Source organism: Gekko japonicus, unplaced genomic scaffold (assembly GCF_001447785.1).
Source record: "Gekko japonicus isolate JY-2015 unplaced genomic scaffold, Gekko_japonicus_V1.1 scaffold341, whole genome shotgun sequence".
NCBI classification, from domain to species: Eukaryota; Metazoa; Chordata; class Lepidosauria; order Squamata; family Gekkonidae; genus Gekko; species Gekko japonicus.
The window spans coordinates 500,866-526,691 of record NW_015170898.1 but is presented as its reverse complement, the minus strand read 5'-3'; the positions used below and the strand labels follow the sequence as shown (position 1 = coordinate 526,691).

Genomic DNA, 25,826 nt, shown 5'->3' with positions numbered 1-25,826 from the left:
ATCAGCAATTCTTAAGAAAAGCCTTGCCCTTGCCCTTCTCCACAAATCAAACTGTAGCAGACCAAATGCTAGATGTGGATTGAGTAGACTTGGCTACAAATCTTCGATCGGCTAAAATGTAGGGATGTGCCAGCCTCTAGGTGGGACCTGGGGACCCCCTGGAATTACAGCTCATCTCCAGACTACAGAGATCAGTTCCCCTGGAGAAAATGGATGCTTTGGAGGGTGGACTCTATGGCATTGTACCCCACTGAGGTCCCTGTCTCCCCCAGGCTCTGCCTCCAACTCTCCAGGAGTTTCCCAAAATTCCTCTCTGGTCACTGGGGGGGGGGGGAGGAACAGGGGATTGCTCAGGTTTCCTTGTGATTTTGTGGCAGACAAAAGGTGAACTGGAGATTTCCCAGCTTACAACAGAAGAAAAAGAAGAAGAGATTGGATTTATACCCCACCCTTCACTTGGAGTCTCAGAGCAGCTTACAAACTCCTTTCCCTTCCCCTCCCCACAACAGACACCCTGTGAGGTACCCCACCCTTCACTTGGAGTCTCAGAGCAGCTTACAAACTCCTTTCCCTTCCCCTCCCCACAACAGACACCCTGTGAGGTACGTGGGGCTAAGAAAGCTCTGACAGAAACTGCTCTTTTCAAGAACACCTCTGACAGAACTATGGCTTGCCCAAGGTCATCCAGTAGCTGTGAGTAGAGGAGTGGGGAATCAAACCCGGTTCTCCCAGATTTGAGTCAGCACACTTAACCACTTCACCAAACTGGCACATGCCCCTAGCCACAATGCTATAGCTGCTCTTAAAATAAGGTGCACTTAAGGATCAAACAGATACCTGCAGATGCACACTTTCCTTCCCCTTTCTTAGCTAGATACTGGGATAGAGTACATGTGTTACATGCAACCAGAGTTTGGGTTTGTTTTCTCTCTCTCTCTTTTTAACGAAAGACCTTTGGAACTTGAATCTGAAGGAGCAGGCTCTGGCCCATGAAAGCTGATACCACAGCACACATTAGTCTTTTAAGAACCAAGACTCTTGTGCCATCTAAAAGAAACTCAAGGCCAGCAGCATCTTAAAGACCAACAAAATCTTCCAGGGTATAAGCTTTCATGAGTCAATGCTAATTTCATCACATATGTGTCTGCCAAAGTGAGCTTTGACCCATGAAATCTTATAGCCTGGAAAATTCTTTTGGTCTTTAAGGTGTTACTGAACTCAAATTTTGTTCTACTACTAGAGACTCATTGGTATTCACCTGGAACTATCCTAAAGACTAATATGTATACAGTGGCGTTAACTTTCATGAAGGGTAGAGTTCCTCCTAACATGCATTCATGCTGATTTCCTTAAGGAAGCTGATAGACTGGGCAGTCAGTTGGCGGCTCGGGGTTACCTTTTAGAACTTATTGATAGAGCCCGCACCTGAGCTGAACAGACAAGTCGGGCCGAATTATTTAAGGATACTGTGACTGAGAAAGACACCAAGATATGTTGGGCTTTTGACTTTACTCCAAAGGCGTATTCCATACGGAATAGAATTCTGAAACATTGGCACATCTTGGATGATGTACCTTGTTGTAAAGTTAAACCATTTATAGGGTTCTGGAGGACTACCAATATTAGAGATTTAATGGTGAGGGTGGATTTACCCATGTCAGCTACTGAAGTTTATACTCCTAGGGGGCACTTTAAATGTCATAGATGTCTGGCAGGTGAGCAAGCTTGGGAAACACATGTATTAGATTTCCCAGAAGTGAATTTCAGAAAAGAAATTGATTTTTGGTCTAACTGTTCAACAAAAAGAGTGGTTTACCTTCAGCAGTGTGTTTGTGGATTAAAATACATAGGGGAATCCACACGTGCACTTAAAACACGTGTCTTGGAGCACAAGTCACGTATTAAGCATAAATATCTTGATGCTCCAATTGTTCAACATTTTGTAGAAAAAGGACACAAGCAAGGAGAGATAAGGAGGCCATGATAAAGGACAAAAACGGTAGGGACCTAACAGAAGCAGAAGAGATTAGGAAAAGATAGCAAGAATACACAGAAGAACTATACAAGAAAGACCTCGATGTCCTTGACAACCATGACGGTATAATCACTGACCTCGAGCCAGACATCCTGGAATGTGAGGTGAAATGGGCCTTAGAAAGCATTGCTAACAACAAAGCTAGTGGAGGTGATGAGCTATTCAAAGTCTTAGAAGATGATGCTGTTAAAGTGCTGCACTCAATTTGCCAGCAAATTTGGAAAACGCAACAGTGGCCACAGGATTGGAAAAGGTCAGTATACATTCCAATCCCAAAGAAGGGCAATGCCAAGGAATGTTCAAACTATCGCACAATTGCACTCATATCACACGCTAGCAAGGTCATGCTCAAGATCCTACAAGCTAGGCTTCAACAGTACGTGGATAGAGAACTACCAGAAGTACAAGCTGGGTTTCGAAGAGGTAGAGGAACTAGAGATCAAATTGCCAACATTCGCTGGATTATGGAGAAAGCAAGAGAGTACCAGAAAAATATCTACTTCTGCTTCATTGACTATGCTAAAGCTTTTGACTGTGTGGATCACAACAAACTATGGCAGGTCCTTAAAGAGATGGGAGTACCAGACCACCTCACATGTCTCTTGAGAAACCTGTATAAGGGCCAAGAAGCGACAGTTAGAACCGGATATGGAACAACTGATTGGTTTAGCATAGGAAAAGGAGTACGACAAGGATGTATACTGTCACCTTGCTTATTTAATATATATGCAGAGTACATCATGCGAAATGCTGGCCTGGATGAATCACAAGCGGGAATTAAGATTGCTGGGGAAAAGATCAACAACCTCAGATATGCAGACGATACCACTCTGATGGCAGAAAGTGAAGAGGACCTCAAGAGCCTCTTGCTCAGGGTAAAAGAGGAGAGCGCAAAAGTGGGCTTGAAGCTCAACATCAAAAAAACTAAGATCATGGCATCCGGCCCCATCACTCCTTGGCAAATAGAAGGGGAAGTCGTGGAAGTAGTGACAGACTTCACGTTCCTGGGATCCCAGATCACCGCAGACTGTGACAGCAGCCATGAAATTAAAAGATTTCCTTGGGAGGAAAGTGATGGCGAACCTAAACAGCATGATAAAAAGTAGAGACATCACCCTGCCAACAAAAGTCCGCATGGTCAAAGCAATGGTATTCCCAGTAGTCATGTATGGCTGTGAGAGTTGGACTATAAGGAAGGCCGAGCGCCGAAGAATAGATTCTTTTGAACTATGGTGCTGGAGGAGACTCTTGAGAGTCCCTTGGACTGCAAGAAGAACAAATCAGTCAATCCTCAAAGAAATCAACCCTGACTGTTCCCTGGAAGGCCAGATAATGAAACTGAAGCTCAAATACTTTGGCCACCAAATGAGAAGGGAGCACTCACTGGAGAAGACCCTGATGCTGGGAAAGATTGAAGGTCAAAGAAGACGGGGACGGCAAAGGATGAGATGGTTGGACAGTGTCATCGACGCAACGAACATGAAATTGAGCCAACTTGAGAGGACAGCGAGAGACAGGAGGGCCTGGCGGGAGCTGGTCCATGGGGTCGCGAAGAGTCGGACTCGACTGTGCGACTGAACAACAACAACAAAATGATGATTTTAGGTTTGTAGTTTTGGAAGTAGTGCACCCTAACAGATTTAACAGAATGGACATACATAAGCATTTGCTGTGCAGGGAAGCATTTTGGATACATCGGTTAAATACCTGCCAGCCTCATCCTGCTTCTTATAAGGATTTACCTTGTCAGTTTAAAGAGTATTTTTTTCTTTTCTTTACAGCATGTCAGGTTTTAGTTTATACTTTTTATAAGCCAGGATATATGTTTGATTTAATGAACCATTTTCAGATGGGTTCTGCGTTCTATAGGATTTTTTGTTAAAATTAGTTGTAAGAAACTTTGTTGTAGTGAGTTAGGTTTCAGTTGTCATTTTACCTTTAAGAGCTAGACTGAGTAAGACTTTATAAGGCTGCAGTTAGACATACCTGGTAAGGCTTTACTACCTCTGTCAGCATGCCCGTCCTTGAGAGTTACTAAGCATAATGGATGAGGGTAAGTTGTAAGAAACCTTTTTGTAGTGAGTTAGGTTTCAGTTGTTACTTTATCTTTAAGAGTTAGACTGAGTAAGACTTTATAAGGCTGCAGTTAGACACAACTGTTAAGGGTTTACTACCTCTGTCAGCATGCCCGTCCTTGAGAGTTATTTAGAACAATGGATGAGGGTAAGTTGTTCCCTTTTGAAATGTGTGTATAATGTTGACTCTTTCAAAAGAAGTCAGGATATATGTCAACAATAGGTCTTGGAACCTACAGGGACCTACCTTTCAGCTATAGGTCTTAAAACTACTTTCAGATAGATTCTGTCTCCTATAGGACTTGTTTTGGTTTTTTGGCCAAAATAATTTGTAAGAAACTTTTTTGTTGTAAGTTAGGTTTCAGTTATTATTATTTTTGCGTTAGACTGAGCAGAACTTCTTAAGGTTATGGTTAGACATAATCTGTTAAGATTTCACTGCCTTTGTTAAGCATGCCTATCTTTGAGTGTTTCTAAGTGAGTTAGGTTTCAGTTGTTACTTTATCTTTAAGTGTTTATCTTTAAGTATTAGTCTGAGTAAGACTTCATAAAGCTGCAGTTAGACACAACTGTTAAAGCTTTACTACTTCTGTCAACATGCCCGTCTTTGAGAGTTACTTAGAATAATGGATGAGGATAAATTGTTCCCTTTTGGAATGTGTATATAATGTTGACTTTTTAAAAAAAGCTAGGATATATGTCAACTATGGGTCTTAAAACCTATACGTCTTAAAACCTTTCAGCTACAGGTCTTATAATTACTTTCAGATAGATTCTGTCTTCTATAGGATTTGTTTTGACTTGTTGGCCAAAATAATTTGCAAGAATTTTTTTTGTAGTAAGTTAGGTTTCAGTTATTTTTTGAATTCTTAAGGCTATGATTAGACATACCTGTTAAGGTTTCATTGCCTCTGTTAAGCATGCCTGTTTTTGAGTGTTATTGAGTGTAAATGGAGGAGGGTTAGTTGTTCCCCTTTGGAATGTGTGTATAATGTATATGAATTGTTGAATATTATTCATATTTTATTTTATATTATTTATCGTTATTTTCATTACAAAGAAAAAAGATATCCATAGTACATCAAACTCTTTTTTGGAGTTTACATTAAATATTTTTTTCCATCCATTTATTAACTTTATACCATCTTTTTTGAAGCATATTCTCATCTTTTCCTGATAATATCATATTAAGTTTATCCATTTCTGCTATTTCAAGTATTTTCACAATTAGCTCTTCTCTGTTAGGTATTTTATCAGTTTTCCAACATTTTGCAACGAGGATTCTAGATACAGTAAGAATATATAGTATAATACATAAATCATGAGGTTTAATTCCTTCTGGTGTTGTATTGAGTAGATACATTTCTGGTACAAGTTGTAACTCTATATCGGTAATCTCTGTTAATAATTGTTTAACATTTTTCCAAAATTTGCGGATCTTTTCGCACCGCCACCATATATGGTAGTATGTTCCTATATTATTTTTACACCTCCAGCAATTTCTTGGAACATCCTTGTAACATTTGTCAGTAGTCCAGTGCCATCTGTAAAACATTTTAACTATATTTTCCTTATATGCCGTAGATCTTAATAGCTTAAGAGATTTCCATGTTTTTGACCAGTCATCTATAGTTATACTATGTCCTAAGTCTTGTATCCAAGTTTCCATACATGGTTTTACTATTTCGTCTTGCATATCATCACACAATAAAAAGTTATATAATTTTTGAATCAGTTTATCCAAGGATGATAACCATATTTTATCTAGTTCCGATTTTGTTTTAACGAAGTTTATTGTTTTATCTTTAATAAATCTTGATTGTAACTGCAACTTTCCCCAATTGGTAAGATTGATATTCATTGATCGTAATATCTCACACGATTTCAAATCATTGTTTTTGGTTAACAGTATTTCATATGTAACTTTCTTATTATCTGTTAACGTCGGCATTATAAAGGCCTCTCCAGTCTGGCAGTCCAAGTCCTCCTCTATCTTTCTTATCACGAAGTAGTTTCATTTTAACACGACGCCTCTTAGCTTTCCATATACATTTCCTTACATATCGGTCTACCAAGAATTTATTATTTTTTAGTATAGGTATGCATTGTGCAAAAAATAAAAATCGTGGGAGAATATTCATTTTTATGGTGGCAATTCTTCCCATAAATGACATATGCAGATCATGCCATTTGTGTAGATCTTTTTTAATATCCTCTAGTAACACCTTATAGTTGTTTTCATATAAATTTATATTTTTATTTGATATTGTGATACCTAGGTATTTAACTTTATTTATTACCTCTATATTTGAAATCAGTTGTATTTTATTTATCTCTTCTTTGGTACAGTTTTTTTTTGTCAAGATCTTGGTTTTCCTTAAATTTATTTTAAGTCCTGCTATGAATCCGTAGTTTTGTATAACCTCTAATAAGTGCAATATAGATGTTGCTGGGTCCTCCAATATGAATACAAGGTCATCGGCAAAAGCTTGAAGTTTATATTGCTCATCTTTAATTTTAAGCCCTGTTATTCTTATGTTGTCTCTGACCATATCATTTAGTTTCTCTATTCCAAAAATAAATAGTAATGGCGAGGGTGGACACCCTTGTCGAGTTCCCTTCTGGATAGAAATGTTTTGTGTTAGTTCTCCATTGACAATTATTTTTGCCCATTGTTCTTTATATATAGCTGTCATCAACCTCTTGAAATTTTCACCACATTCCCAAGCATCCAATTTGTATTGTAAGAAGTCCCAATTAACATTATCAAAAGCTTTCTCTGCATCCAGGAAAACCAGGGCCATTTGCTTTCCAGGGTGTTGCTCGTAATATTCTATGATATTTACTATAGTTCTTATATTGTTCCATATTTGTCTTTTTGGTAGAAAGCCTGATTGATCTCGATGTATAACTTGGGACATTACCTTCTTGAATCTAGTAGCTATAATTGTTGCAAATATCTTATAATCTGCGTGTAAAAGTGAAATAGGTCTATAATTTTTGATATCATTATCTTCAGTGTTTGGCTTATGTATTAATGTTATTAATGCCTCATGCCATGAGTTTGGTGTTTTTCCTGTGGTCATGGCACTGCAACTCATATCTTTAAATTATGGTAAACTTCTGCCGGTATGCCATCTGGTCCTGGTGACTTCTTTTGCTTTTGCTTTTTAAACGCTTCCACTATCTCACAAACTGTAATGTTTTCATTCAAAATTTTCCTTTGTTCTTCCGAGAATTTCTTTCTATTATGATTCAAAAGAAAGTCTTTAAGATGGAAGACTTGTAGTGGTGAAAATTAGAAGAAATGGTAAAGAGACTATAATTGTAAACCTTTATGCACCAAATCAGAATCAAGAAAATTTCTTTAAAGAACTAAAGAATATACTAACAAAGGAAAACCCGGAAGATATTTGTGTTGTGGGAGACTTCAACACGATACTAGATTTTAAGGAAAATAGAAAAAAATGAAAAAAAACATTAAAAGCAGGTGCTACGCTACCTAAAGACTTCATGATGCTGGCAGAAGAATTTAACATGATTGACATCTGGAGAACTAGGAACCCACAAAAAAGAGATTACACATACTTCTCAGCCAGACACAATTCATGGTCAAGAATTGATATGACCTGGATAAATGCCGGCATGGCGAAAGATTTACTAGAAGTAGAAATATTACCGAACACCTTTGCTGACCACAATCCAGTTTGGCTATCTCTACAAGAACCGCACAAAAGTACAAGACGGAGACTAAATATTGGATTATTAAGAGATAAAAATTTTGTTGAAAAAGTCAAATTAGAAGTCAAGGAATTTATAAAAATAAGTAGAATGGAGAATATGCCAATAAACAATATCTGGGATACATTACAAGCATATGTGAGAGGCATATTCATTAGTCAAGATGCACAGAGGGAAAAATAAAAAAGGGAACTTAAAAAAGAAGAAGTGACTTTGAAAAATAAGGGAGAAGTAGATGGGAGAAAAATTAAGATAAAACTGATCCAACACCAAGTAAACATGCTATTAACACAAGAAATAGCTAATAAAATAGAATATACTAAAGCATATTATTTTGATAATGCGAATAAACCCACACGTTGGCTGGCTTACAAACTCAGGAAAGAAAAAGAGAAAAGGGTGATTTCAGCATTAAAAATGAAAATCAAGAGATAAAATATAAAAATCAAGACTTAAAAAACTTTGTAGAAAATTTCTACAGAAAACTTTATAAACAAACTCCACAAAACCAATTGTTGAATATTATTCATGTTTGACCATTGCATGTAATCTTGCAGACCATCTTGAATATTTTTCTGAATGATTGCTATCCATGGCCCCTGCCACACGGGCAGGAAACTGCAGAGGAGAAGTGTGGCTGTTTGCCCCGGGGCAAACTAACATGCAGTAAAGCGATCAGACCTACTGTGGAGGTTCTGTGGAGGTACTGTGGAGGTTCCATGGCAAGGGAGAGGTGCCGATCACAACACACGCCTGCGCGCAATGAAGAAGCGCGCGGCGCGGCGAACTGGTTTTCTTTTTTTGTGTACACTATGAATGCGCATGCTCCGTTGGGTGCGTGTGCGCATCCACGGAGACGTGGGGGGAAAAAAACACCTTTTCCGCAAGGGGACATGGGCGGGCGCCGGATACCACCGGAAACGCGATCAGACGCCCGCCCTTGCCCCGCAGTTTCTGGAAACTAGTACCTCCAAGGTACTAGTTTTTTGCTGCGCTTTTTCGGCAGGAAGCCTCAGTTGTGCCACGGAAGCACTACGCTTCCCAGATGTGCTGGTGAGATCGCGACCGGAAACTCCGCTTGTCTTCCGTATCTCTTGCGTGGCTAATGTTGCGTGTGACCGCGGCCCATAATTAATAATTGGAGGACACACATTTTGTATGTATTTAAACGAAGACTTTTTAATTGTACACAATTTTTAAAGGTACATTGCACTTTTTCTTGTATTCTATTCTATAATTGTTATATAATTCTTGTAAGGTTTACCTGACTACGTTCAGAAGAAGTACAGTACGAAACGGAACTCCGGGGAATTTCGTCAACGTCAATGTCTTCTTATGATTCTTTAAAAAGGACTCTTTGAACAATACTTATCTACTTTGATATACTGTGTCATTTGTATGTGTTAATATATTTACACTTTGCAGCGCTCTGTGTGGCAGCTTCTTTGTGTTTTTTGCAATAGTTTCTTGTAGCTGTGACCTTCGCTTTTTGTTCACACCACAGAATCCCAGCAAGGTTTGTTTTTTTAAAAAAATCTAGGCTATTACTATTATTCCACTGTTGTGAAGACACACATAACCTTGCCTCTTTTAATATCCTCCTGGCACTGGCCTAGTTAGGGAGGAACTAAAGGCCTATGCTGACATTTATTTAAAAGTGTTTAAAAGTTAAACAATCCCTAAAACAGACCCTTATTACTAAAAGCCTATTTAGCAGTGCCTAAGTATTGTACTCAATAGCCCTAAGTTGAAACCAGAAGCACACACACAGAACAGTGAAACACCCGTCTCCTCCAAAAAGCCAACCTTCTAGAAATTAAAGGGAAGAAATATGGGGGGGGGGACTTTGGCCTCACCCCCCATCTCCCTGTCTCCTCCCCCTTAGAATAAAACATGGAATATCCAACTGAATATGCAATGCTATTTGATTTGTCGATTATTACTGTTTTTATTGTTTTAAATTTTATTTGTATGTACATATTATAGTATTTATGAGAATGTATTTATGGCTTGCTGGTAACCACCCTGAGCCCCAATTGGGGGAGGGTGGTATATAAATTGAATAAATAGATAAAACCAACAACCTACCACCCACCAAGCTCAAAGAACAACTCAAAGTAAAATAAGAAAACTATTTTTAAAATGTTCAGTCAAACCACGCTGTCTTCAGTCTTCTCCAGGCAAGCAGACAGGATCTGATCCAAAGTCCACAGGACAGTCTCTCGGGCAGCAGGAGTCAGGCTCAGAGCAGCAGCTGAAGCTAAAGCCAGCCACACACTCTCCAAACCTCTCTCAGCAGTGGAGTCTAGCTCAGCCAGATCCTTGCTTTTATGCTCTTTGTCCATGCAAAGGAGAATTTCAAAAATGAACAAACTTATGAGATTGTCTAAAGAGCATTGTTTCCCCCTAACCTTTGGGACCAGTGGCACCTTTAAGACAAAGTAAGTTTTATTCAAACTTTGTACTGCTGCTTCAGACCTTCCTCATGTTCCCTGGGAAATGGGTGGGCAAAACAAAGTAGTTTGTTAGACTTAACATCTGAAAGCCGGCAACAGTCTTGCAAGGTTGCAAATTTGCAATACAAACCTGCAATGCAATGCCATTTGCAAATGCATTGGCTCTAAGAACATAAGAGACGCCAATGTTGGATCAGGCCAAAGGCCCATCCAGTCCAACATTCTGTGTCACACAATGGCCAGAATCAGGAAGTCCACCAGTGAGGCCAGGACATTAGAAGCCCTCCCACTGTTAAGGCACTGGGCTACTGAGTTGCCGCTTTCCCTCCTTCCTGTTGTCCTGGCAACCAGAGCAAAAGGTAAGAAAGAGCCCTAGAGGAAAGAAGTGTAAAGTAACTGTGTAGCTCTTTAAAGTTTAAACCTCTCCAGCAGCAGCTACTTGGTATTGCCGAATAAAGACAAAAGACAAATAATTTTGGCTTTTTTTTTGGTATCATCTATAGCAGAAGCCAAATCAGATTCTCTGATCTGTATTCATCTTAGAAAATACAAAAAAAAAATACAGATAAGTTTTTTGGGGGTTATTTGTTGGCTTGGTTTATACTGAATGCATACCCCTACTAATGTCATCATCTATACCATATGCATGGGGCACAACAGAGAGGAGAATGGCTAAGTGATTAGGAAAAACACAAATGGGAAAGGGCCTAGCTCAGGATTTCTCTGGAGAGATAGTTCATGATATCTATGCTGCAGCAGTTGAGTGGAAAGGTGCTGCTCCCCCCTCCTGAGATATGAGCAATGGAACCGATCTTCTATGGATGGGCAGAGCAAACACTAAAGATCTTTCAGTTTAACTCCTGAAGTTTCCAAACAATATTCTGCATACACTCAAATTCTTGTTAGTGTGTTTCACAGAGACCAACAAGGTGCAACACTCTAGTTCTTTGCTAAAATATGCTGAAAAATAGATCCACGTTTATTTTAGTTCTTGGGTACTATCTAGCTACTCAATTAACAACAATTCACCCTTAAACATAATGAAGTAGCATATTAGAGTTTTATTTTTTGTTTGCTAAACGTAAAAATATAATAATGCATCACATAGATGTATCATGGAATTTGGTATTATTATTGGTTCATCTGTTAGGTGTAGCAGTTTAGTTTGAGTAGAGGATTTGTTTTACAGTAACGTTTAGTATTCCATTAATATAACCCATTTAGAGCGTAGGTTGGAACTGTATATTGGTACTTAGCATGGATACACAGTTTGCGCACACTGTTAAACTGTTTGAAAAAGTGGATTTATTTGGTTTCTTTTTGTAAATTAGCCCTTTGTATCTTGTGACCCAACTAACCAAGAAGAGTTGAAGTGTGGTTTTGTGTTTCCCCCCGTTTCCAGCAGGAACCATTACCAATTGATGATGTGACCCTGGTCAGCTGCATTACTCTTGGTGGGTCACAAGCTATGTATGCCTGCTGTATATAGGTCCCGGTCACACGGGCAGGAAACTGCGGGGGGGAAGCGTGGCTGTTTGCCCCGGGGCAAACTAACACGCAGTTAAGCGATCAGACCTCCTGTGGAGGTTCTGTGGAGGTACCGTGGAGCTTCCGTGGTTAGGGAGAGGTGTCGATCACAACACACGCCTGCGCGCAACGAAGAAGCGCGCGGCGCGGCGAACTGGTTTTATTTTTTTGTGTACAGTACGAATGTGTATGCTCCGTTGGGTGCGTGTGCGCATCCACGGAGACTTGGAGAGAAAAAAACCTTTTTCACAAAGGGACATGGGCGGGCGCCGGATGCCACCGGAAACGCGATCAGACGCCCGCCCTTGCCCCGCAATTTCCGGAAACTAGTACCTCCGAGGTACTAGTTTTTTGCTGCGTGTTTTCGGCAGGAAGCCTCGGTTGTGCCACGGAAGCGCTACGCTTCCCAGATGTGCTGGTAAGATCGTGCCCGGAAACTCCGCCTGTCTTCCGTATCTCTTGCGTGGCTAATGTTGCGTGTGACCGCAGCCATAGAAACTTTTGTGGCAAGCACCTTCAGTCTATACAAACATTACTGACTGTAGAATATGAAATATCTTATCTATCTCTAAAACAAACATTCAAAACATTAAGAGTGCTGGGAACTTGCAGTACATTTTTGTCGTTTCTGACCTTTTCTGTCTCTCTTCTTCCTGTCAGTATGGAAAGAGATAAATCGGTCTCTTGAACTGAAAGCTATGCCTAAGGATGTTTACATTTCCCCCTAATCTACCAAAAGCAGTCCTCATGTCAGACACATAAATTGCCTTCCTGGATGATCTGCCTACCCACAAACAGGTGCCTTAGATAGCCTGTTCAGAAAGCCAAATTCACTCCCACCTTTGTTGTCAAAGCCAACATCATCAGCCATCAGGAGATGTATATATAGAGTCCTTTGTACCTAGTTACGTGTCCATAGCCACCTCCTGCACTTGACAATCTCTGGAACTGGGGCCCCTTTTTCAACACCCTTTTTCAAATTAAAAAAAATTACCTGTTCTTCATGATTGGGTGTCATCTTCAAAACTGCACGTGAGATCAATCTGAAACATAAAAACAGTAATGCCAAATAAATATAATAAGTAACAGTAATGCCAAATAAACGTAACAGAGGGAATACAAAATGTCAAACACAGAAATAAAAAAACTATTTTGCATCTAATGCCCCATGCATTGTTAAAGTTAAGGATTCTGCTGAAGATTCAGAGAAAACCATCTTGAACCCTTATATAGGCTTGTAGTGGTTTACAGTAAAATACCATGCTTAAGAACCATTCACAACGTTTATATCTCCCCATCCCATTTTGCACCCACCAGAGTAGACAAGAAAACATATGCAATAATTCCTTTATGGATACAAAGCTAAAGCAAAACCTTACACATTTCCAGGTAGTGACTCTGAAGGACAATTTGGAAAGAGAAAAGAGCCTCTTGTCTGTCTCCTAAGGCCCCCACCCCAATTTGCTGTTACATCCAGCACATTGTTTTAAATTCTACCACTCTAGTTTGAGCAGAAAATGACATCTGTTTTGCTGAAGAAGATATACTACTAAACAAATATGCATTAACACTTATTTATTTAGATTATTTCTTAGTCACCTCTCTGGAAATCTACACTAAAATAATTTTAAACACTAAAGAACAAAGTAGGCTTGAGGAAGTTTATTTTAATGTATCTGAAGAAGTGTGCATGCACACGAAAGCTTATACCCAGAAATAAACTTTGTTGGTCTTGAAGGTGCCACTGGACTCAAACTTTGGCTGCAATCAGATGAGCTGTTTGATTCAGTGTCATTGCCGTTCCCTTCCAGATTTAAAATGCATGATCAGACAGCAGCATCTGTCTTCCGTTCCGCAGTTGTTGGCACCCCATTCTCATCAGTCTTTGAATAAGAATTATTTGACACTGGGGAAAGTCCGGTCCTTCCTGGTGTCAGCAATTTCAGCCCGCATCTCCAGAAGTCTGACCAATCCATCGTACTCTCAAGCCATTTGGGAAGTCTGAACATTCCCTTCCGGTTTGGGGCTTTTTGTTTTAGGCAGTTAGCAAGGTGCACATAACTGCATATTCTCACCATGGCTATGAAGCACCACATGTGCCTTTATATTTTACAGACATTTTATAGACATGTCTCTCTCACACACACACAGAGGAGCTCCTCAAAACTGTGTTTTTCTTTTAAAAACCTCAAAAGCACAGTTTCAAAAACACTTTCCCCACACTGTACTACATATCCCAGCAGCCTCCTCCAGCAATCCCATTGGCCACCAGCCACCACCATCCTGCCAGGTGTTTGAAGTGCTGTTTCCAATACACGCTTATGTGCATGCTCAAAAGACAATTTTTAGAAGCTGCCTGACCACTCCACTCCATGGCTGCCATGTCTGATTGATCAACCACAGGTCAGCACACAGTGAAGCGGGTTAAGGGTAAGATGTCTGATCAAAACTCTGTTAGACCCCAAAGGGACACTATTAACACACTAACCGGTTTTGAAAGATATAGAAGAAAAAGGGATTGTCCAGCTGCAGAAGAAGATTTTGACTTTGACTTTACTAATAAAAGATTAATATACTAATTTTTAACATCACTCAACACTTTTCTTTACCCCTCTATATACCCTTCCTAACTTTCTGAAATGTAAAAGCAATAAAATTCTCTCCTTTTTAGGAGAGGGAAATTAAAAAAAAACAACCTCTGTTACAAAAAAAACCCCTGGATTAATTAGAGGCAGGGCCAGACCACAGTAAGCCTGTCATCTAACTGCAGCCTTTGTTCTATTGCTTCAAAACAACACAACTACCCAACTGAATTTAAAAACTAAAGAAAGTCAACTTTAAAAAAAGTAAACTGCAGTTAAATCAATAGCAACATATTAAAATACAATAAAATCTGCATAGAAAGCATAAAATAGATTACCAGGAGCACAAGATTCCATAAAAACAGGGTCAGATAAAGGGAAAAGAATTACAGATAAAGACAAACCACGCAGATCAAAATCAAGTTGAATTAAACATGTTAGAGGGGAAAAGGTTCAGCTGAAGACTTGAGCAAATAAAATTGTCTACCAGGCACTTGAAGAACAGACTAGATGCCAGTCAGACCTTTAGGGGCTATGTGTGCCACAAAAAGAGGTGCCACTTCTGAAAAAGTGCTATCTCTGGTTGTACCCTGTCACCCCCATAGATGGAGGCACAAAGAGAAGGGCTTAAGATGAAGTTGCTAGTCGGCAAGCATGATAATTTAGGAGAAGGAGGTGCAGGTAATATGCTAAATAATACTTCACATTTTTAAAAGCCTTAAGAGGACATAAGAACATAAGAGAAGCCATATTGGATCAGGCCAATGGCCCATCCAGTCCAACACTGTATCACACAGTGGCCAAAAACCAGGTGTCATCAGGAGGTCCACCAGTGGGGCCAGAACTCCAGAAGCCCTCCCACTGTTGCCCCCCAAGCACCAAGAATACAGAACATCACTGCCCCAGAAACAGTGTTCCATCTATACCTTGCAGCTAATAGCCATTCATGGACCTCTGCTCCCTATGTTTAATCCCCTCTTGAAGCTGTCTATGCTTGTAGCTGCCACCACCACTTCCTGTGGCACTGAATTCCATGTGTTAATTAAGTACTTCCTTTTATCTGTTCTAAACCTACTGCTTGTTAATTTCATTGAGTGCCCAGGAGCCCTTGCATTGTGAGAAAGGGAGAAAAGTACTTTTATCTCTACCTTCTCTCCCATGCATAATTTTGTAAACCTTTATTATGTTGTTTCTCCAAGCTAAACAGCCCCAACCTCTTTAACCTTTCTTCATAGTTGCCCTTTTTTGCACTTTTTATAAAGTACAGGGGGGAAAGCCCTGCTGGGTCACAGCTTTGTTATTTCATGATGTCTATTGTAGCTTCACATAGGATAGAATAATCATTTTATTAGCAAAAAATGTATTGAGTGGAAGAGTGTGGTGAGTCAATTAAGAGGTCCTTCTGACTTACTCATGGAGGTATCAGAATTGTTAAAATCCTTTCCCAATAGACAGAAAAGTGAAATATTATGGAAACATGGCCCAGAGTAACATTACTATTACAGAAGTCTGAAAACCAGACTTTATGCAGTCAAAACACACAATCATGTAAAATAATCCAGAGGTCTGAAAATTCCTCCTTCAACCACTTCAACTATCCTGTGGTTTGGAAGAGATTCACATGGAAGAACTGAACCTTGCAGAAGATAGCCTCAATTTATAAGCATTAGTATGAGATAACACCAAAGTTTACTGTGGTTCTCCAACATATGACCCTGAAGCTGGGCGTTTGATACAACTATTGTATTACTAAATGTTTAAGTCCATGAACTGATAAAATCTTGTAGAATGGTTAAATACTATATTTTTAAAACAGTTCCTTAAAAATTGTTTTCTTTAAGTTGAGTGTCATGCCATGAAAAACCCTTTGTCCCCCAAATTATTGCATGAGCGATTCCCTACGGCACCCCTGTAAGAAATAGGGCTTCCTTTGAAGATGGTGGAAATTTCAACTGTCATAGGAGAATGTCTTCCTAGAACCTCTGAGCAACATGGGCTCTCGTGGAAAACTGACAGATTAGAACACTGAACCAACTGGTTGGACTCTCTTTTGGGCTCACAAACTTCACAGGGCTGTTATAAGTTGAAAATGAAGGTGGGAAGAGATCCATGTAAGATTCTCTAAACTTCTTGGAGAAAGGGTAAGATTAAAGTGTCCTAAATAAATACATTACATTTAATTAGCTTTTTCTGTACCTGAGCATATCAGGCAATAGATGTAATGCTTTCATAAATCCCAACAAACTCTTGATCTGATATGCAGTTTAGCCAGGAACCCAAAGGAACATGCCTATCAAATTGAAAAACAGAAGTGGCTTGGTCCTGAATAAGACAATCTGAAGCATGAACAGAGCCCAAAACGGCACAAATAAATTAGAATTTTGTGCCAGAGGTTAAACTGTTTTTGCCAACATTGACATATTGCACAAAGAAATTTCAGGACTGTCTCCAGCCAATCAAGATGCTTTTATCTAGGATCTCTAACTAGAACAGGGCCATAGCCAGTGGTGGGCACACAGAGCAGTGCCCCCTATTGGATTTGCAGTGCCCTCACCCCAAGCTCCCTAAGCTTCCCCTTTACTTTCGAATTTTGACGGTATTTTTTTAGCCATGCCACTGTGTACGACTAACCAACCTTGATTCCTTCCTCCCTTCTTCTGGCCAAGCTTGTCACTGAGGGAGCTGGGACTAGCGGCCAGGGTTATTTTTCAGCAACTTCTGGAAAGACTCAGCTGCACTTGTCAGTAGCAAGGATGGGACTAGCATATGGCTAGCTTTCAGGACCTTCCTGAAAAAAATGGATCATTCCACCCACCCAGGCTCGATGCTGGCAGGCGGCTGAGGGGCTTGGAGTCCGGTCATTTGCAGGGGGGCTGCATGGCACAAGGCATGGCACCCCCTCATGGGGGGGACCTTGCAAAGGCTGCAGACCAAGCCGATCTTTTAAGGAAAGTGAGAAGCAGAGGTGGTTTGCCACTGACTTCCCCTGCAGAGTCTTCCTCAGTGACCTCCATTCCAAGTATTGACCCTGCTTAGCTTCCAAGATCGGGCTATGCCATGCTGCCCTCCCTCCCTGTTTGGTGTAGTGGTTAAGTGCGTGGACTCTAATCTGGCTGAACTGGGTTTGATTCCCCACTCCTCATGCAGCTGCTTGTGTGACCTTGGGTCAGTCACAAGTTCTCTCAGAGCTGTTCTCTCAAGGGGAGTCCTTGAAAGAGCTCTCAGTCCCACCTACCTCATGGGGTGTCTGTTGTGGGGAGGGGAAGGGAAAGCAGTCTGTATGCCGCTCTGAGACTCCGAGTGAAGGGCGGGGTATAAATCCAGACTCCTCCTCCTCATCCCCCTAGATAACAATAAAGAAGACTGAGTAAATATTAATTTTTTGTTGTTGTTCAGTCGCACAGTCGAGTCCGACTCTTCGCGACCCCATGGACCCCATTGAGTTTGCTCAACTTCATGTTCGTTGCATCGATAACACTAACCATCTCATCCTTTGCCATCCCCTTCTTCTTTGACCTTCAATCTTTCCCAGCATCAGGGTCTTCTCCAGTGAGTGCTCCCTTCTCATTTGGTGGCCAAAGTCTTTGAGCTTCAGTTTCATTATCTGGCCTTCCAGGGAACAGTCAGGGTTGATTTCTTTTAGGATTGACTGATTTGATCTTCTTGCAGTCCAAGGGACTCTCAAGAGTCTTCTCCAGCACCATAGTTCAAAAGAATCTATTCTTCGGCGCTCGGCCTTCCTTATAGTCCAACTCTCACAGCCATACATGACTACTGGGAATACCATTGCTTTGACCATGCGGACTTTTGTTGGCAGGGTGATGTCTCTACTTTTTATCATGCTGTTTAGGTTCGCCATCACTTTCCTCCCAAGGAGCAGGCATCTTTTAATTTCATGGCTGCAGTGACAGTCTGCAGTGATCTTGGATCCCAGGAGCGTGAAGTCTGTCACTGCTTTCATGACTTCCCCTTCTATTTGCCAAGGAGTGATGGGGCCGGATGCCATGATCTTAGTTATTTTGATGTTGAGTTCCAAGCCAACTTTTGCACTCTCCTCTTTCACTTTTAGCAAGAGGCTCTTGAGGTCCTCTTCACTTTCTGCCATTAGAGTGGTATCGTCTGCATATCTGAGGTTGTTGATGTTTTTCCCGGCAATCTTAATTCTGGCTTGTGATTCATCCAGGCCAGCATTTTGCATCATGTACTTTGCATATAAATTAAATAAGCAGGGTGACAATATATATCCTTGTCGTACTCCTTTTCCTATGCTAAACCAATCAGTTGTTCCATATCTGGTTCTGTCACTTATTGACCCTTATACAGGTTTCTCTGGAGACATGTGAGGTGGTCTGGTACTCTCATCTCTTTAAGGACCTGCCATAGTTTGTTGTGATCCACACAATCAAAAGCTTTAGCATACTCAATGAAGCAGAAGTAGATGTTTTTATGGTACTCCCTTGCTTTCTCCATAATCCAGCGAATGTTGGCAATTTGATCTCTAGTTCCTCTACCTCTTTGAAACCCAGCTTGTACTTCTGGCAGTTCTCTATCCACGTACTGCTGAAGCCTAACTTGTAGGTTCTTGAGCATGACCTTGCATGTGAAATGAGTGCAATTGTGTTAGTTTGAACATTCTTTGGGATTGGAATGTAAACTGACCTTTTCCAATCCTGTGGCCACTGTTGCGTTTTCCAAATTTGCTGGCATATTGAGTGCAGCACTTTAACAGGATCATCTTTTAAGACTTTGAATAGCTCAGCTGGGATATCTGCACCTCTGATAGCTTTGTTGTTAGTAATGGTTTCTAAAGCTGATTTGACTTCGCACTCCAGGATGTCTGGCTCAAGGTCAGTGATCACACTGTCATGGTTGTCAAGGACATTGAGGTCCTTCTTGTAATAGTTCTGTGTATTCTTGCCATCTCTTTCTAATCTCTTCTGCTTCTGTTATGTCCCTACCACTTTTGTCCTTTTTTCATAGCCTGCTTTGCACAAACATTCCCTTGATTTCTCCAATTTTCTTGAAGAGATCTCTAATCCTTCCCATTCTATTGTTTTCCTCTATTACTTTGCATTGTTCATTTAGGAAAGCCTCTTTATCTCTCCTTGCTGTTCTCTGGAAATCTGCATTCAGTTGAGTAAATCTTTCCTTTTCACCTTTGCCTTTTGATTTCCTTCTTTCCTCATCTCTTCGTAAAGCCTCATCAAACAGCCACTTTGCTTTCTTGCATTTCTTTGGGATGGTGGTGATTGCTGCCTCCTGTACAATGTCATGTACCTCCGTCCATAGTTCTTCAGGCACTCTGTCTATCAAATCTACTCAAACCTATTCTTCACCTCCACTGTATATTCATCAGGGATGTGATCTAGGTCAAACCTGAATGGCATGGTTGTTTTCCCAACTTTCTTCAGTTTAAGCCTGAAGCTGATCTGAGCCACAATCAACTCCAGGTCTTGTTTTTACTGACTGCATAGAGCTTCTCCATCTTTGACTGATTTTGGTGTTGCCCATCTGGTGATGTCCATGTGTAGAGTCGCCTCTTAGGTTGTTAGAAGAGGGTGTTCATTAAGACCAGTGTGTTCTCTTGACAAAACTCTGTTAGCCTTTGCTCAGCTTCATTTTGTTCTCCAAGGCCAAACTTGCCCATTTTTCCAGTTACCTTTTGACTTCCTACTTTAGCATTCCAGTCCCCTATGATGACCTTTTTTTGGTGTTATTTCTAGGAGGTGTTGTAGGTCTTCATAGAACCAGTCCACTTCAGCCTTTTCTGCATCAGTGGTTGGGGCATAGACTTGGATTACTGTGATGTTGAATGGTTTGCCTTGGAATCGGACCGAAATCATTCTGTCATTTTTGAGATTGTATCCCAGTACTGACTTTTGCACTCTCTTGTTGACTATAAAGGTCACACCATTTTTTCTACGAGATTCCTGGCCACAGTAGTAGATATAATGGTCATCTGAGTTAAATTCACCCATTCCTGTCCACTTTAGTTCACTGATTCCCAAGATGTCAATGTACAGTCTTGCAATCTCATTTTTGACCACGTCAAGCTTACCTTGACTAGGTTCCTATGCAGTATTGTTCTTTGCAGCATTGGACTTTCCTTTCACCATCAGACACATTCACAGCTGAGCGTCCTTTTGGCTTTGGCCCAGCCACTTCACTCTTTCTGGGGTTACTTGTACTTGCCCTCTGCTCTTCCCCAGTAGCATATTGGACACCTTCCGATCTGAGGGGCTCATCTTCCGGCGTCATATCTTTTATCCTTTTGTTACTGTCCGTGGGGTTTTCTTGGCAAAGATACTGGAGTGGGTTGCCACTTCCTTCTCCAGTGCATCACATTTTGTCTGAGTTCTCCGCTGTGGCCTGTCTGTCCTGGGTGGCCCTCCACAGCATAGCTCACAGCCTCATTGAACCACACAAGCCCCCTCGCCATGTCAACGCAATGATCCATGAGAGAGAAATATTAATTAGTTCAATTTAATTTAATTTAGTGTCCTCCCTGGAAAAAAAAATCCTGGCTATGGGGCTGAACTAGATGCCAGTCATATCTAGATTTCAGAGGTAAGATACCACAATAGCTATGCAGTTTATGGATACTCTTGACTTGGGGCCATAGCCTAAGTACTGAAAGTAGTATGTTCTCACCATGAAATGAAGATACTTGTAATGCTAGGGCTGCACAGAAACAATAGTTGACAATGACTGAAGCCAACAAAACACTCACACTGAGAAGAGGGAATATATCAGACCATGTGGATTTTCTTGGGGATTCTAAACCTTTGGAGAATTTGAACTGGAGTTCCCTGTCCTTTTTTTCAGACTAGAACATCTGAAGAGATGCTGTAATTAAGATACCTCTTCAATTGCTCCCTTCAGTATGAGGACACACCTCAGTCATCTGCACAGAGATTACAGTTAGTTCAACCAAGCACCCTCCATCTCAGTAATCATAAATGCTGGGTAAAATTTGAGAGACAACAGCCTTAGTACCCTAATGTTAAATAATAGCCACTGTAAAGTCTCAAAGCACAGCTCACAGAGCTGGAAGGTAACTAATCATTGCTCAAACCAGCCCCTGCTTTTTATGGCAGGATATGCCACACACCAAGTCAACACTAAATTAACTATCTTTGTAAGATCAGCCCACATTAATGAAGATTGCCAGAAGCAGAGAGAACAGAAACAAAACAGGAGACAATGCTCCAAAGGGCACTAAGGCTAAGTATGATTTAGAATGACAATCCATTCATTCTGTTTTTAATGTGTATGACTAACGGAAGTTCTATGCAGTACATTGGCACCTCCAAAGATCCTCACTGTAAGGGAAACATGAAGAAATGTTGCCTTTCTCAGTGACTTATTCCGTTCATTTTAAAACACACACACATACACACACACCCAGACAAAGCCTGAAGGCATCATAAAAGGAAGAAACTTTCCAAGGTGTTGCAATACCTTGTGGCCAAGACCTGCATAAACACTGGGGAATTCCTTTCCACTTTAAATGCATCCACCTGAGAATATGCAACTTTTAAAAACAAATTGACCGGCTCTTTTTCGCCAGGTACATAGTAACTGTGACAAGACAGCTGTGTGCTTCAGGAGACTTCCTATTAGGCTCCTATTGGCAAACACTGGTTTAATTTCTTTTTCTTGGCAATAAGCTCAGTAGGGAATAAACATATTTCAGCCTGTTTACAGCAGGGTGCAAGAATCGGTGAAGCAGCTGAACTAATAGCATAAGTGTTAAGTCGCTCGCTTAACAAAGTAGGCGGAGAGTGATTCAGCAAAGAAATAGCTTTATTCATCAACTCGAGCACAACTCCAACACGGATCCATATCTGATAGCCAGAACAGCTTTAGCATTAAAGCTGTTCCCTTTTTAAACTCTCCCGGCTAATATAGCCACGCCTTTACTGTACATTACCAACCAATAAGATTGTTTACATAAGGACCAATTATCGACGTTCCTGCTCAGGGAGCTTGCTGATATGCGATTGGTTGGTTCTTCCTGGGCTAGCCATGCGATTGGATGTATTTGGATCCTAGCCCAGGACGAAGCTTAACATTACATTTCTATGAGGTGATTCGCATACATGTTTAGGCATTCAATGACAGCTATTGAATACATTACAATAAGCAAACAACTTTTTAAAATAAAACACAGGTATCAGACCAAAAAAAATGGCTTACAACAGTGGATCAGAAAGCTGCTAATTCTGTAGTTCACAGTGGCCCAGGGAGATTACAGAAAAATACACAGAGAAGCAGAGCCACCACCAAGAGACAGCAAGCCAATATATACCATCGTCAAAAATATTCTGCCTTCTGACCTGCTCAGTCATCTCACTCTTTGGTCATGCCCTTATTCCTTTAAATGTTGGTATGCTCCTCTGTGCGCCTTAATTTTCCTGAAACTTCATCTGCCCAGGACTGCTCTTCAGGTCAGTACACGAGCAGATGTGATACAGACACAGGTGGTTCATGCAAATCATGAAAGCAGCATACAAGGGTAGGAGTTTCTACATATCTGGGGGCTGCCCAAGAATACAGAAACATATGACTTTGTAAATTAACTAGAACAACCCTCTCTCATGACCCACTGAGGGCCCAGGGTACTTGAAGAGTCGCAGAATGCTAGAGCAGTGCCCAGAACTCCACAGTGTCACATTATCCCCTCCCCCTCATTTTGTTTCCCTGTGGACCTCAACCTGTAACTTCTAAAACAAACAATCCATGATCAGAATGTATGTTCAAAATATCTTGTGCCTTCTCAATGCTTCCTGCTAACCAAATATTTAGAGAGAATGTGTTCACGTTAAGAAAAGTCTCGTGGGGGGGGGGAAATCTTACATTTTTAGATGGGTTTTTTTTGGAACCTTGTTTTAACAAAATATTTTTGGACAAATGCTACTTCCGTTTCTTAATATATTGTGTTTATCTCATCCCAGAGGTAAAAAAGTGTGACTAACTGGCTACTGTGCATTCATGTGACACGTGCAATTAACATCTGAACATTCCTTTTGCGGTTTGCCTAGATAGCATTTAATTACTGTTATTGTGCATAAGCAACATAATTGACTAGGATGGACTTAGATGCTGCAAGCAAAAGAAGCTTGAAGAGAACCAGGATGTTTTCCTCATGCTTAAAAGGGTCATAATGTTTTTCTGAAAGTTAGTCAGCCTTCCAGTAAATGGGATGTCGCTTGACCATCTAGATATTCTAAGTCAACTGCTAGCACTTTAATATATTGTAAATGGTTTTAATGAATTGTTTGTGAACTGTTCAAAAGATTGTTTTTAGATGTTTATATTTATTGTTGTTGTGTTTTTATTATGTGAGCTGCCCGGAGCCTGCTATGGCGGGAAGGGCGGGGTACAAATCTAAATGAATAAATAAAAAGGGAGGGGAGGGGCCTTATATACCTATTTCCTCAGTGTGGACACAGTAATAAATACGGAATATTTCCTTCTATCAAAATAAACCCCAGGGAGTAATTCTCTTAATTCTCATGGTGCAAAAGAGCTACAAGAAAAAAAGCAGACATCACGCAACACTCAGTCTTTTCATTTTACACCTGTTGTCTGTTCACATGATCTGTAATAGTGGGTTACTAACTATGCCTCTTCTTTACTTTGTCATTCTTACAACTGTCAGGTTCAAGCAAGTTAACAGAAGCGGCATAACTTTACTTTAAAACAACAAGACAAAAGACTTTGCCAGTAGTGAAATAATTTCCAAGCAGGAGCAAAGTGTGTGAGAAGAATCTCAACAAGGTAGTTCACATAATACACATAGAGAACAAACCTAAGCAGTTCCCCTCAGAATCCTACACAGGTCTATTCAGTGGGGCTTACTCTCAGGAGAGTGTTCTTAGGATTGCACTGGCAGTAACAGGCCAGGGGGTGGGGGGAATCCTGCTCACTCAACAATCTATTCAGTCAGCAGCATTATACAGGAACACATGAAAGATTGTGGTTCTCTTTTCATGGAAAGAAAAACGGCCACTTCTGGGTTTTACTTCACGGAAAGAGAGCTGCCAACTTGTGAGGAGGGATGATCTTAGGGACTCCAGAATCCTGGGCAAAAGTCCAGGATGGGGCCCCAGAATCACTGCCCCACCACCACAGCAGGCACCCCTCGTTATGGCCAAACAAGTGGTGCCCTCACCCTCTGCAATGTGGCTGGGAGCCACTATTGCCACTAGAAGCCAGCTGTCTAAGCCCTCGACTGGGCAGGGACAAGTGATGGCAGGAGCCTGCTCTGTCGTCGTCCCCCATTTGATGGGCATTTGCCCCCCAAGCATAGGACCCAGGGCAGCTGCCCATTGTCCATTGGCGAACACTGCTTGTGAGAGATTGTGGCTCCTACACTACTCTGCTCACAAGAGTGGACTACTCTCATGAGCTTATTTTCAGCTCAAGTCAACCCAAGCATACTGTCAGGATCCCGGATAAAGCAATGAGCAGAACAGCTCCATGGCCACAACTTGTCATTAGCATTTCTTCCTACTGTACTTTCAAATAGGAAAACGTCTTCCAGTGTTTATCATGTTCCCCCTCACAATCACCCTGTTACATCAGACATCCATTATTCTCCATTTTCCAGATGGAGGACTGAAGTCAAGTTTGTCTCAGGAAATGGCAGCGTAGGAGCCTTCCTGTGCCAGAGCCCTTTCCCACAGGCACACAAGTACACAGACAAATATAAACATTTGTTTGAGAGGCAACAGTAATAAAAGAAAAAGCAAACAGTTTATAAGAGGGCCTTTTCTCTGGGAACACAAAGCAGCCTGGACCTCAGGGTCACTCTGTCAAAGCCAGAGAAGCAGAACAGTACATTTATTATTATTTTCTTACTTTATTTATACCCTGCCTTGTGGCCCCAGTGGAGACCCAAAGCAGCTTACGTCAAACTCTCCTGCATTTTATCCTCCAGGTAGGTTAGGCTGAGAGTGTGTATCTGGACCAAGATCACCCAGCAAGTTTCCATGGCAGAGTGGGGATTCAGACCTGGGCCTTAAGGATACTAGTCCAACATTCCACAAAAACCTTAGGATTTAACAAGTAGCAATTATCTCCAGATGCCGCTGAGGCACTAAATAGGAACTTCATATGCGTTTAGAAACCTTCTTCCTCCATGTGACTCACAATTATTGCAGACATCCTACTGAACATTGTCAAGTGTTAGTTCAGACTATTGCTTTTGTATCAACTGTTTTATTTCCAATTATTTTCAAATGTGTTTTAAGCTAACAGATCTGAAGTTGGTAGGCAAGATATAAATCTTTTAAATAAACTGGGATGTCTGAGTCCCAGTTCTTTCTGGTCATACTGCTTTTGCTGTTATATAATTGTTTTGCTATTGTAAAATGTAGACAGCATATGCAATGCATGCTGCTGC

At 40.9% G+C, this 25,826-nt stretch overlaps 1 protein-coding gene across 1 annotated transcript in view; it reads right to left on the bottom strand.

Annotated features, from left to right (window-relative positions):
• The window catches only part of SNX10 (sorting nexin 10), a 68,869-nt gene that overhangs the window by 31,498 nt on the left and 11,545 nt on the right, over positions 1-25,826 (bottom strand). Inside the window, exon 3 of the mRNA XM_015418571.1 lies at positions 12,829-12,877. Coding sequence (XP_015274057.1) covers positions 12,829-12,877 — 49 coding nt within the window. The remainder of the gene's footprint in view (positions 1-12,828; positions 12,878-25,826) is intronic.